Source organism: Pagrus major, chromosome 22, assembly GCF_040436345.1.
Source record: "Pagrus major chromosome 22, Pma_NU_1.0".
Lineage (NCBI taxonomy): Eukaryota > Metazoa > Chordata > Actinopteri > Spariformes > Sparidae > Pagrus > Pagrus major.
The window spans coordinates 19,310,035-19,323,405 of NC_133236.1; the positions used below are offsets into that span (position 1 = coordinate 19,310,035).

General features: G+C 43.3%; 1 protein-coding gene across 1 annotated transcript in view; it reads left to right on the forward strand.

Moving 5' to 3' along the window:
• adgb (androglobin) overlaps positions 1-5,510 on the forward strand; it is a 42,589-nt gene extending 37,079 nt beyond the window's left edge. Inside the window, exons 32-36 of the mRNA XM_073492458.1 lie at positions 66-218; positions 1,203-1,293; positions 1,456-1,558; positions 4,959-5,142; positions 5,307-5,510. Coding sequence (XP_073348559.1) covers positions 66-218; positions 1,203-1,293; positions 1,456-1,558; positions 4,959-5,142; positions 5,307-5,510 — 735 coding nt within the window. The remainder of the gene's footprint in view (positions 1-65; positions 219-1,202; positions 1,294-1,455; positions 1,559-4,958; positions 5,143-5,306) is intronic.
• The last annotated feature ends 7,861 nt before the right edge of the window (positions 5,511-13,371 follow it).

A 13,371-nucleotide genomic window follows, 5' to 3' on the forward strand; every position in this document is an offset into this window, starting at 1 on the left:
ACCTTCAGCTGATGTTTCGTGCGTGAGCGCGTGCGTTACTTTTATGTGTGTATATGTTTGTGCAGGGACTTGACTTGACGAAGCCAAACTGGACGCTGCGTGTGGTCAGCGACAAGGGCAAAGCAGAGAGCATCAAGGTGACGAACACAGAGAGAATGGACCAAATTAAAGCTTTTAAAAAAGCCTGGGAAATGGCTGAAGCAGGCCGATGTAACAAGGTAATCCAGACGTTGTGTATGTAATGGGGTTACATTTTATAAGAACCATCATTAATAAATGGTACATTTATCATTAATTAAACTTTTGTCAATAATTCTTTCACTGTTAACAATGAAATGCTTTATGAACCATTTGTTGAAGGTGCAATATGTAAGAATTGGCCACGTTGAATTCATATTCTCCAAACAAATAGGGAGAAGCATATCACCAGAGTGACCACTAACTGCTGCTAACTGCAGCTGGTTAGCTCAGTTAGCCATGAAGCTAGCTGTCCTATTAGCTGTCTTGAGTATGCCTAGGTTGGGAGCCCAGAGCAATGGGAAAGTGTGGGAGTGTCCCCAACACACTACGAAGATGTGTTTGACTTTAAAGTTGTATATTTGATATTTCTTACATTCTGTTAATAATTTTAGTTAAATATGCATTATGTAAAGAAATAACATTTTTTAAGTTATGATGTCTAAGCATTGTGTTGAAGAGTTATCAACTGACGTTAGCCTGCTAACTAGCTAGCCCTGGCGCATCCCAAGGCTCCTGGGCTAGTAGTGTAGTCACTACCCCTAACCCCTTGTGCCCCACTCTGGACCACTAGATGCACGGCTAATGAAGCTCACTAGCTAACACAGCTACAGGCCAATTTTTACATGTAGTACCTTTAATTTTTGAGTGTTTTAAAGTAAAATGTTTAGGTATTGCACCGTTAGGCAATTGTTATTTTAAAGTTGCCAGTGATGTTAATAATTCTTTGTACATTTTTAATAAATACCATGTTGTTCATCTACAAACATGGATGGATGCCCATAATAAAGTTGCAACTGGTGTTTATAAACCTTTTCCAATGCTAATAAATGGTTTATAAGCATTTCAGTGTGTATTAACAGTGAAATTTTCTATTTTCTGTTATTCTGTTTTTAAATTCATTTTGATATGGCCCTCACTTACACTCAAACAGCTACTACAGACAGAATGTTTTATCTTTTTAGGCTTTACAGTCTCGTCTCAAGTTTCTTAACCAAGTCCAACACAGAGCAAGTGATGAATCTACCACAGACGGTGCAGAAAGCAGAGAGCTCGGTACTAAACTCTAGTTTCACACACACACACACACACACACACACACACACACACACACACACACACACACACACACACACACATATATATATACAGATGCATTTGGGCACTCTCTATTTCCGTTATTTGTCACATGCTGTATTATAATAAGGCTTTTTGCAGCTGCTTCCAGATCTGATCCTGGCGCCTCTCTCAGTCCCCCTAATCAAGAGCTGACAGATACCTCGTGCTCCCGTCTTCACATGGACTACACTCCCTTCATCAGGTGCTTCGCCGCTCTTAAATTTCCTTTTCTCCGACTTTTTTTCCATTCATCTCTTTGCTCACTTTATTTTTTAGTTAGAAAACTCAGACTTAACTTAGAATGATGATCAGAGCAGGTCGTAGCAGTCGCTCACATAGTCTTACAGTGACATAGTTACCGTACACAGACAAATTCACATCTGTGCTTGGAGGGCATAGAGGGAGAATACCACCTAAACAGCCAAGACTGACTCATCTTCTCATTGTATTTTTCTAGCTTTGTGAAGCTAAATTATGCCTCGTCTGCAAGGCATGATTATACCAGGGGGTCGTTTGTGTGTGTGACTGTGTATTTTCAGTATGCATTTTGCTACGCTGGTGGAGTTACCAGTATTCTTCTCCTCAGCAGATTGGTTCATATCTGCAGGACATTGCGAGTGAGTTCCTGTGTTTATGACCTTTGCTCCCATTGGTGCTGTGAACAGCAATGTTATAAGACTGTAGCCTCTGGCTGGCCTGAAAGGGCAATGCATGGACACAGAGCACAGTGATGTATAATTTATATATGTAGAGACATTAAGGGGAGGCTAAGTGGAGAACAAAACAAAAAAATACAGAAATGAAAAGATCAGTTTCCAGATCAAATGTTTAAATCAAATCTTACAAATGTCACAAAACAGTTTTCAGCTGTTTTCATTAAACTATTGACATTCTTTCTTTTTTTTAAGAATAAAATAATGATGAATATTAATACATTAATAATAATAATGAATAATGTTTTAACAATATATGCAGCTGAATGTATGTAATGATGCGGTGGGTCCATGAAGAAGTTGATGCACAGCACATTCTACAGGTAGCTGCAACTGTGTATTGTCCTGAAAGTCAGTGAGTGAGCTTCTTGCTTGTGTGTGTGTGTGTGTGTCAACTTTTGACTTCTGTCGTCAGTGTTCTTAAGGGAAGAGTCTCCCTCCCCGGATCCCCTCAGTCTCCCTTTAGTCTCCCTCACACCATCCTCTCCTCTCCTCCCTCTCCTCCCCTCCATGATAAATGAGATGATATTTGGGTCCGTTAATTAGAGAGCTATTTCAGGACCCCAATGAGCTCATTGCTCCAATGAGATGTGCCCCCTCTCCCATCACCTCTCCATCCTCTCCTGCTGTGGGCGTGTGCATTTGTGTGTGCGCGGCCACACGTGTGTGCCCGTGTCCAGCTGCTAATGGCTGCTGACACTGTGGCCCTTAGATCGGAGCCGGGAGCGAGATCCTGAGGAGGAGTCTATTAGGGGAGTCTGATTAGTCTGCAGCACACCTCTTCCTCACAAAGGTGCACCACAGGGCACATCATAGAGTGGAGGAGGTAGAACAGGACAATGTTCATTAACAGAATGAACTTCATCATCACCTGAACTGGCCTCTTCTCTTCATTAAGGTCAGCCTATAGGAAATAGGCAGCTGTATTTAGCACTTATGATCTCTCTTTGAATTCCCTTTGAGTGTGCACCTCAGAGGGCTCCTCACATTCATTTCCTCCCTGCAACAAACACACACACACACACACACACACACACACACATACACACGTCCACTCATATAATTGATATCTAAGTTATACAGTCAATTCTTAATAGAGAAGTACATAAAACGGTGGTTTCAACTAAAACCAAATGGACCTCTCAGATATAAATCAAGATATTCGACTTGGGATATCAGATAAGTTACAGGACTGTGTGTCCATCATGTCCTCTGCCTATCTCTGCATTTCCAGAGCCACATTTTTTGCAGACACATTTCCATTTTTATTTGTCCTGACTGTGTCAACATTGTCAGTTTCTCCCACCTCGCAGAAAAGCCTGTTATATTTGGTGGAATTTGATATGATTTGCTGTACTAGAGTTTGAGCTGACAATATATTTGTCTATCTGACACTCAACATACTCCCTTCAGAATTAGATAGAACATACAGTATGCACTGGCACATCACTGTAAATCACTTTGAATAAATAATCCAGCATTTAAATGATGTAATATGTCTTATCTTATTCACATATACACAGATTTTTACATTTATCTGCACACACAGACCAAATCCCTCTGATAAACTCCCTTCCCTTTATACAGTTCCTCCAAAAGTGTGCACATACCACAGCACAGTGTTATACGGTGGGTTATCATACATGAATAAATTGTTGGAAAAGAATACAGATGACAAAGCCTCCCCTCAGCATTCAGCCACCTTTCCTCGGTCCAGGAAGCACTTTCCAGAATATATAACATTTTCTGTATATGTCAGTTGTATTTCTAGACCAATATGTCAGGCATTGCATGGGTAAAATGTCAAATATTATGCTTATGCTAATCTATGGCTGTTGGTGGCTTATTTGAAATCTCTTTTAGTGATTTGCTTGTGCGTGCAGCATTGGTCAGCACATTTAGCATTTCCCTCTGCAAGCCACCTTGATTTGTAGTTGTGGCAGTTGTGGCAGTGCCGTTTTTTATTGAAAACCAAATTTAAAGCAACATTATGTAACATTTTTACCTTGAAATAACAGTTTCCAAATAATTTTGATGGTACAGTGACTAGTAATAGGGTGAATGGTGTCTCTTTCTCAGCCACTCCACCCCCTTATCGCTTGCTTCTGTGCTATATAACTTCGGTGAGTGGGTAGTATCACAGTGCATTGTACATCACACATAGTATCAGTGATTTTGGTGAAACTGGATCATATTCTATGCAAAAACGTCCTCTGGTTTTCCCTCTAATGTCCTCTCTGTGAGTTTCCTGAAAGCATCCTGTAACTGTACTGTAGCTCGAGTGAGTTGCTAGCTGACTCTGCTTCGGAGCACTGCTGGGGAGTGTTGGTGTTTATAGTGCCATCACAGCAGCTTTTGACCAAAGGAGACGTTGACGGAGGAAGCCAAGATGAGAGAAAGAGACAGTGACCATGCAAGAGGCAAGAGAGGAGAGTATCAGACTAAATAAAAGGCTACAAGACGGGACGCTGAGGTGGACTTGTTGCTGTTGGACTAGTTAGTAATATAAGCTGGCTTGCTAAGTGATATGTCTTTTGTTGGTGCTGTGGAATGATGTTTGGCTGTGTTAGCAAAGTTGTCAACATGCTAGTTTTTTGATCTTATGGCAAGTCAGCCCTTTTCACCAGAGGTTTAGCTGGTAGCATGTCACAGCTGTTATTGTTAGCCCGGCGTTACTGTCTGAGATGTGAGCAGCGCTTGTGCAAACTCTGACGGCCACATGGCAAAAATATTGCCATGTATTTCCGAGCAGCAGCCTGAATTGTAGTTCTCATGCTCTATTACATATGGAAACATTACAAGCATACTCCCATATCTCTGTCCCTGTCGCCGAGCATTTACATACCATTAAGATGCATATGAACTTTGTATCTTTGTATATGTCAGTAGACGGCAGAAGGAATTTCCAGTGGTGGTGGACTCTCACATAGAAGAGATCCAACAGAGAGATCACCTGGAGAAGATACAGACGTACCGCTTGGTCCGAGACATTGTGCTGGAGCAACAGAAACAGCAGGCGCTCAACCAGAAGGAGCCAATTAGATGCCTGCTGGAGATGTGTGAGAACATGCAGGTCAGTCGAGACAGAGAGAGACCTGTGTGATATCTGAAAGTGAAGATGAAGGCAGTGATATTTATCAGTTTGAGAGTGAGAAATATCTGCTGTAAGCTGCTTTTCCCTCTGGTTAGACATCACTCTGTAATTTCTTCCCCTTTGCCTCTCTGTCTCGTCTCCAGGCAGCCTTGTGGCAGCGCCACAAGAAGTTTCTCGACGCTTGCGAGGCATTTAGTAGCCGTCAGATGGCGGCCGTGAAAAAGGAACAAGAAGAGAAACAAGCTCTGGATGAGGCCCAGCAGGCAGTTCTAGAAAAAACAACCCCCACCTCCTCTGCCACCCAGAAGCCTAACAAACGTGCCAAGAGTGCTGGCAAGAAGAAATGATGGTCATTGGCACTAACTTCCAGTCTCAGTTCTCTCAGCAGACACCTCTCCACGAGTCTGTGTTGAAGAATCTGCATTTAATCACAACATCTTAGCCTTCATACTAGACCAAAAGATTGTTGATGCACTTTATGCAGTGCTGATATTGTCTTTTGCTTATGTTTTATGACTCTTTAAAGGGACACTATGTAGTTTTGGTGAAGAATATTAATCAGCTAATAATACAAACTTAGAAATACTCATTTTTTGCCATAACTGAATAAACAAGCTGTTCTCAGAGAAAAAATAAGGTCCCCAGAACACTGTTTGAAGATAGAAAGGTGGCAGGGTCCGCCAAATTTAAACAAAGTAAAACAGTATGAAAAAATGAAGAGAGTTTATTTTTGTTTAGTCAGTGAAGATCTTTCTATTCTGATTTTTCCCCAAAACTACACAGCGCACCTTTAAAGACTCTTAAAAGTTAGCTTGTTAATGTTTGTGATGATTTTCACCCAAAGATACTGTGTTCAGTGCCAATGTTTGTACCGTTTGTTCATTTCCCTTTTAAATGTATCAAATATAATACCTTTTAAATGACAAAATGTCTATGACTGGCTGTGTGCTGACATATAAAATCACTTCCTCTGTCATCGCAATTGAGAATGTCAAGCCATCTCACTTGCAATCTATGGCTTTGACTTTTCGATGCCCAGCATGCCTGATTATATTCCGCAAATCTTTTGTTTTCTTGAAGGTCACTGTATCGACTGTACGCCTCAAGGCACGCTTGATACAGGCAACCTCCCACAAGCTGAGTGGTACCGATTGATCGGTTAATTGATATATTCATGCTGAGAGAAGCCCACAAGAGTCCTGATCCCTACAAGACAAAGTTTATGAGAAAACGCAGCAAAGGTAGGTGGCAGATCTTTATAGCAACATGGTAACTATCGATAACCCACAAGGTTAAAGCGAACATATTTCCAAACAGATGGTTAGGTTGCTAATATGCATTTAAACTGTTAATCAATATGGTGTTTCTCTCTCAGATTAATCTGATCTAGTGACCTAAGTGCCATTTTCTTTTAGCTCAGTGTTTGGAGTGCATCTAGAAGGTCTCCATCCCACAGAGAGAGTCAGCTGATCAGCTGAGGAATGAGAAGCTAAATTGGAAATGAAAGGGGAGAGGGTGCCATCTAGTGGCTGCGGACGTTAATAAATTTTCATTACCAAGCCTGCACTGTGCTGTTTGACATTAATGAATAGTTCCATTTGGTGCTGCTGCATGAAGGAAATGATCATTACTCTGTGTGTGTGCAGGTGTTAGAGTGTGTGTGTACAAGGTGGCAGGATGAGAAGAATTGTGAGTGCCTGCTTGTGTGTGTGTGTGTGCATGTGCAAAGTCATCCTGCAGTCATCTGCTCCTGCTTTAAAGCTTTTCAAATTCTTCTTTGCAGGAGATGATTTCAGAATGATAAAGGACCTTAATGTGGAAATAATATGTCAAAGAATGCTGTAGACACAAGCAAACTTAAGCTGCCTTCCACACACACACACACACTACAAACACAGCGTCTTCATGTCTGTCAGGCCTCATCTAGCCAACCACTATTTTCTCCCCTTGTAACTGCATGACAGAACTAATCCTGAAAGCCTTGTTCCTGGCACAGAACATTCCCTCTTGTCTCCACACCGTTCCCTCTAGCCCAATTCATTTCTCCCCTTTCTAAATCATTAGCTGTTATTTGCAGTTTTCCGCACACACCCAAACCTCCTCCTCCTCCTCCTCCTCCTCCTCCTCCTCTTCTGTGCACGAGGTGCGTATGTGTGTCGCACCATTCTGTTGTTGGAGAGAGAGAGAGAGATCACCCAACACTGTAATTGTCAGTGACGTGTGTGTATTAACGGAGAGGCTGTGTGTTAATTGGCAGCTGTTGGCTGGTTGGTTTGATGCAAATGTGTTGTGAGCGACTGAAGAACTCTGGTGTAACCTTGAAAGCAAGGGGACAGCCGGCCAGCGTGTGTGTGTGTCTGTATGTGTGTGTAAACTGTGTGTGTGCGCATTTGACTTCCCACAAGTAATAAGAGAATATTTGATTCCTAAATGGACCCACATAGAGGGATGATGAAATTAAGCGAAAGCAGATACACATTCCCCGAGTGGTGTGGAGACTGTGGTGGGTCTTTAATTCACTTTCCATTTTGGAGGTAATAATTCAAGAACGCCTTAATCAATTTCTTTGATGTTAGTTATGTGAATGACAAAAGGGCATTCTAACTTGCGGGAACTGCTGGTTCTTCATGGTTTCTCTCTTCTTTTCTATTGCAACCTCTCTGTCGCATATAGGCTACTATATAGACATACTGTTGTCTTCCAGGGAGCTACTGTGCGGTACTGTCGTCAGATCTCATGTGGCTCAGTATCAAGTTCATCATGAACTTACCAGTACATCAGTTAGTTGTTCAACTTAAAGGTGCACTATGTAGTTTAGGGGATGATATTGTAATCAGAAGCAATTGCCTAAACAAACTTAATAAACAAACTTTCTTTCACTTTGTTTATATGTGGTGGACCCTGCCACCTTTCTAGCTCAGCACGGTGAGAGTGAGATACTAGATGCATTCAAGACAGGACCCGATTCCAAATTTGATGAAGCTGTATGTGAAAAGCATGATTAATAGCAATCACGAGCCCCCAGCATGTGTGTCTGAGTTATAGCATTTGCTAGTCTTTGTGTAATCCTGGTCACAAACCAGCCAACAAATAAACTAACCGACACGGATGAAAACAACCTCCTGGACGTTTTTTTAAGAAGTTGTTCAGCATTTTCTGAAAATATGCTTATTCGCTTTCCTTTCAAGAGTTCAAGGAGAAGATCGATACCACTCACCGATGTGTGCGCTGTATATAGATGTTGAGCAAGGAGACTGTTAGCTTAGCTTAGCATTAAGACTGGAAGCAGGGGCTAATAGCTTCCACAGGCCCAGAATGTTTTTTTTGGCTGTGGTAAGAGTAGGCCAGCTGTTTCCCTCTGCTTCCAGCCTTTTTGCTACGCTAAGCTTATCGTCTCCTGGCTGTAGCTTTATATTTAGCCTAACAGACGAACATGCGATCATGTGGACATGTATATCGATCTGATTTAACTGTCAGTAAGAAACGACTACTTGTTTTTCCCAAAATGTTTTAGTGTACATCTTTAAATTGTGCAGCATCCAGTGATTCTCTTCCATAAGAAAGTGTAAACTGATTTTGCATTGATCTGTAAATCTGTAATTTACCCCTCAAGTCTTTAAGAGCCCGTGCTCCTTTTGCCTCATCATTCCCCTTTCTCTGCCTTGTATGAGCACATGCATTCCAGCACACATCAATAAGCACACACACACACACACACACACACACACACACACTAACATACACTTCCAGCTGGCTCGGGGGGGGACACAGGGTCCTTTGGCTTATTGGTTCAACACGCTGCGGCGCTGTCCCATTGTTGTTGCTCTGTCCCTCGGGGACTGAATGTCTTCAGAGGTCCGTCCTCAGAGCCTGCCATGCTGATAAAAGACAGAGGAGCAGGACTTTGAGAGAAAGGAGCCTGTGCTGCTGCTGCTGCTGCTACTGCAGCTAAAAGACTCAGCTCAGACGACAGGGAGCAAAAGGCCAAGCTGTTACTGTATGTTGACAGAGTGATAGCACTGAAGGGGAAAAGGTGAGGGCTCACAGATTGACGCCCAGGCATCGCTGCAGTAATCCAAAACCCTTGTAACTCTGTCTCCAATGCACACACACGCAGAGACACACACAAAAGCCCAGACCTGCAGCGACAGAAAATGCTGACCTGGTTGCAGCCTCATTCTTGTAACCCAACTGTTTTTTCTCCCCCTGCCTCACCTTGCTTTTGCTTCACTCTGCCTTCACTCCTCTCTGGCCTGCTCTCCAGCAACGCCACCGCTCTCTTCAGCCAACACAGCACAGCTCTGCAGACACCAGAAGGGGGGGGGGGGGAATCAAATAATGAGTCAAGAGTTTGAAAAAAAAAAGCAACCCATCAGATTTGTAGGTGCAGGGTGAATAAAGCAATGAACACAAGGTCATCATCAGTGTAGAAAAACAGCATCTGTCATCAGATTTAGGTGATAAACACCTATAGTGTGAGAAATCTTATGTGTTCTCTTGTAACTCACCATTAAGCTTTCTAATTGTTTCTCCCTTATTTCCCTACAGCCCTCATTTATCAGCATCTACGAGATCCTCCCGGGACTACCACGACTTTGTAAAGATTAGTCTATTCCTGCTTGAAGGTCAAACCGAGTCGATATTTAATGGAACCTCATGTCAAGCGAAGGAGGATCTAGATTATCTGTCCGTGGTCCAGCTCCGTGTCCCCTTAAAGACTTGACAGTGACAGCAGAGTCCGTCTCAAAGCGCAGACGGGGGTTGACAGCTGTCCCTCACTCTGCACATCACTACACATTTCTTTTTACAGTGGAGGGGATCAAGGGATTGTGCGTCCATACATACTGAGCTGCCTTCTGGGATATTTTAAGATCCAGCTGCATCCCCTGACAGTTATACTAACTGCCGCTGATACGAAGAAACTTCTCTCGGTGGCGGCTGATGTGTGTTTGTTTTTAAAGTAGAGCACATGTCTATAGTTACTAAAGCGAAGTCATCGTGGTTGTCAGGGTGTTACTTCCTGTTTTTCCACAGCCCGTCCAAAGTGTTTATTTCAAAAGATCTTTGAGCAGATGTTGTGCTTTGTTGTCATAGATTTATTCCACATGTTCATGCGGCTAAGGAGCACTTGTTTAGCGCAGCGCTAATCGTGTAGCATTTGATGTCACCGCTTCAAAGCTCTGCCTCAGCTGATATGCAGATGAGGGGTAATCTAATAGATAGATGGCTGGATGGGAGGATACACACAAATTTCCTTAAATAGCATCACAGCGACTGCTTGAATCACAACCTAATTGCCTCGTGTTGGAGATGATTGCATTAATTCAGCGACACAAGCTCAGTTTACGCAGCAGAGCCGGGAGGTGTCAGGTTGCCAATAAAACAGGAGTCTAAGTTTCATCCCACTTTATCGGATTGTGCAGTAGCCTTTTGCCAATCACAGGGGATGATTGCGCAACTTAATTTACCATCAGAGGCTGCGGAACGAGAGGAGTCCTCGCTGAGACGGATCACCATCCCAGCACTGTAGTCCTCGGGGGTGAAAGGAATGTAACTGTAGTCAAAATCAGCTTTTCTTTGCTCATTTTAACAACATGTTGTGTTTGGAGTTCTTTTTTATTATTACATTGGTCACGATGGTCTCCTGACAGACTTTCAGCTCTAATGCAGCGCCGCAGCCATGGAGTCAGGGGTGGGGGGACATTTGGAGGTGTATGGGTTGTTTGCCAGCTAATGCATGGAATGTATGCTAGCTAGCTAATGCTCTGATGAATATGAATAACATTGCGAGATGATAACCATTCATAAAATTCTCATTTTCATAACTATCACAGTCAACTGTGATATTGCCTTTCTACCACTCATATATTCTGGTTTTCCACTTTTAAAACATTTGAAATTAAAGGATAAGTTCACCCAAAAATGAAAATTCGGTCATTATCTACGTGCTGATGGGAAGGTGATGTTTCATGGTTGACAAAACATTTACTCCCCATCTACTTCAGTTGTTTAGGAGAATGCTGCAGCACTGTTTTGCTGTGAAGCTCCAGAAATGTTTTGTGGACCATGAAACTTCAACCTGACTTTCCATCAGCATGGGGGTGAGTAGATCATGACTGAATTTTCATTTTTGGGTGAACTGTGGCATTGTAACTCAACTTGGACAAACCACAAGCAGAACTGCTGTACATTTTAATACTAGCACTGGTAGTAATAATAGCTAGTTGTAATCTGATTACATTTACAAATGGTATTTCTTTATATTTTTATATAGAGGGGGTGTCTGTGCTCTGATGTGTGCAGCGAGATGACTCTCAGTGTGTCGCCACATCGCAGCTAAGCGACACAAGCACGGTCATGGTGAAGTGCTGATTTGATAAAGTGCGAATTGATTGGAGCTGAAACCACACAGGGGGATGGCTGTACAAGGGGGTCATCGATAACCTGTCCTGTGCTTGCCATTGATTATTGCCACCTTAGATAACAGGACAGGAGACTTCTCTCTCTCTCTCTCGCTCACACACCCACTTCCCTTTGTGCCTAATTTTCCTCGTGTGTGCGTCAGGGACGAGGGTGGTCATCGTTTCAAGTCCATGTGTGACATAATACCAGAAAAACCACGGTAGCCTTTCATTGATTCTATTGGATTTCCCCTCTGCTCCTTCAGAGGACTGAGACTGACGGTAGTAGTGGTCTCGACTCATTGGGTCCGCGACATTGAACGTCTCTTCCTTCAATCTCCGCTTGACTGGTTTAAGTAAACTTAATTTTGGCTGCACGCCAACTGCAGCCTCTTTCTAAGAAATCTGTCCTCCCAGAGGTCCTGCGATGCTAACATTGGCATTGCCCTTTTCTTTTATCGTGGCATCCATCTGCTCAGCTGTGCGTGTATGTGTGAGTGTGTGTGTTGCTGGTCAGCTTATCGCCGTGGCTGATTATTGGAATTGATACCAGCTGTGCCGCCCCGAGTTGAGACAGGCTGACGCTGTGTCACGTACTTCCCCTAAGCTGTTTGCTCAAAACACACACGCTCGCACAAAAAGTGCAATTTCAGTCATTTCTGGCTTGTTAGGGATGTGTGACCTTATGACCTTGAAAACAAAAAAAGGTTTCGCTGTTTCCTGGTGCAGATGTTCACACACTTCTCTATATTATCAAAAATAAGGTGTGATGCCAGGATGATGAACTGATGCTTATATTAGACTCCGGCTTTTTTGATTAGGAACGCTGTGGACGTGATGAAGGCTTTATGGTATTGTCAATTTCTCCACCCTCCCCATCTCCTCATCTCTTTTATCTTCCCATCAATATTTATAAGCCCCACTGTAACCATAAGGGCTGCTTGCTTTGGTGGGTGGCTGGGGGGTGGGGTGGGGCTCTGTGGAGAGACAGATGTTCCTCAAAGCTTTGTTACCTGCCGCATGCAACGGTCAATGTTTGACATTGAAAACATCCTCTTATCGAACCAGACAGACACAATCAAGTGTTCCCTCAAGGGCATTGGCTCATTAACTTGCAATGCCTCCCAGACGTTTGTGAGTATCATGCGTATTTTAGTTAGCTTGGTATTTCCTCTTTCGCACTTGTGACCAACCACTTGCGTCACGAGCCCCCAGTATGTGTGTCTGAGTTATATACGTGATGATGCCGTATGTCCTCTCACTTGTTAGCTAGTTCTTCACCGGCTGTGCGAGGACACAGCGGGTGGATGCGGCAGGAAGGCTCGGGGGTCAGAAGTCCTAAACTCAGGTGTGCAAGGATTCGCTTGATTAACTACAGCTGTCAGTGAGGGCGAAAGGTCCATGTCCCTCCAGTCCCTCTGCATGACAGGCAGACGCCCTGGCTCTCTACGAGCCTGCTATTGTCCCATACGTCCCCTTGGGTTTTTGTTTTTTTCCGCTTTCACCAGACAGCACAGGGCCTCGCTGCTGCAGGGGTCAAACAGGCCTGACTGTGATGCCGAGCTCGGGGGCTGCACAGTGTGGATGGAATCCGTCTCGAGTGCTTGAGACAAGATTTTAAGTGGCTAAAGTCCACCGGCGGTGAATAGTCTGTGTGCAAGGACATTGATTCTTCTTGCATATGTTTGAGCATTGTCTGTCGATGAAACTTCACACAAGTTTTGTGTGTTTCGGTTTCAACTTTCAAGCAATTTAACCACAATCTCATATAAACGGAGAACATACAGTCATATTGTGTGAGATCGGC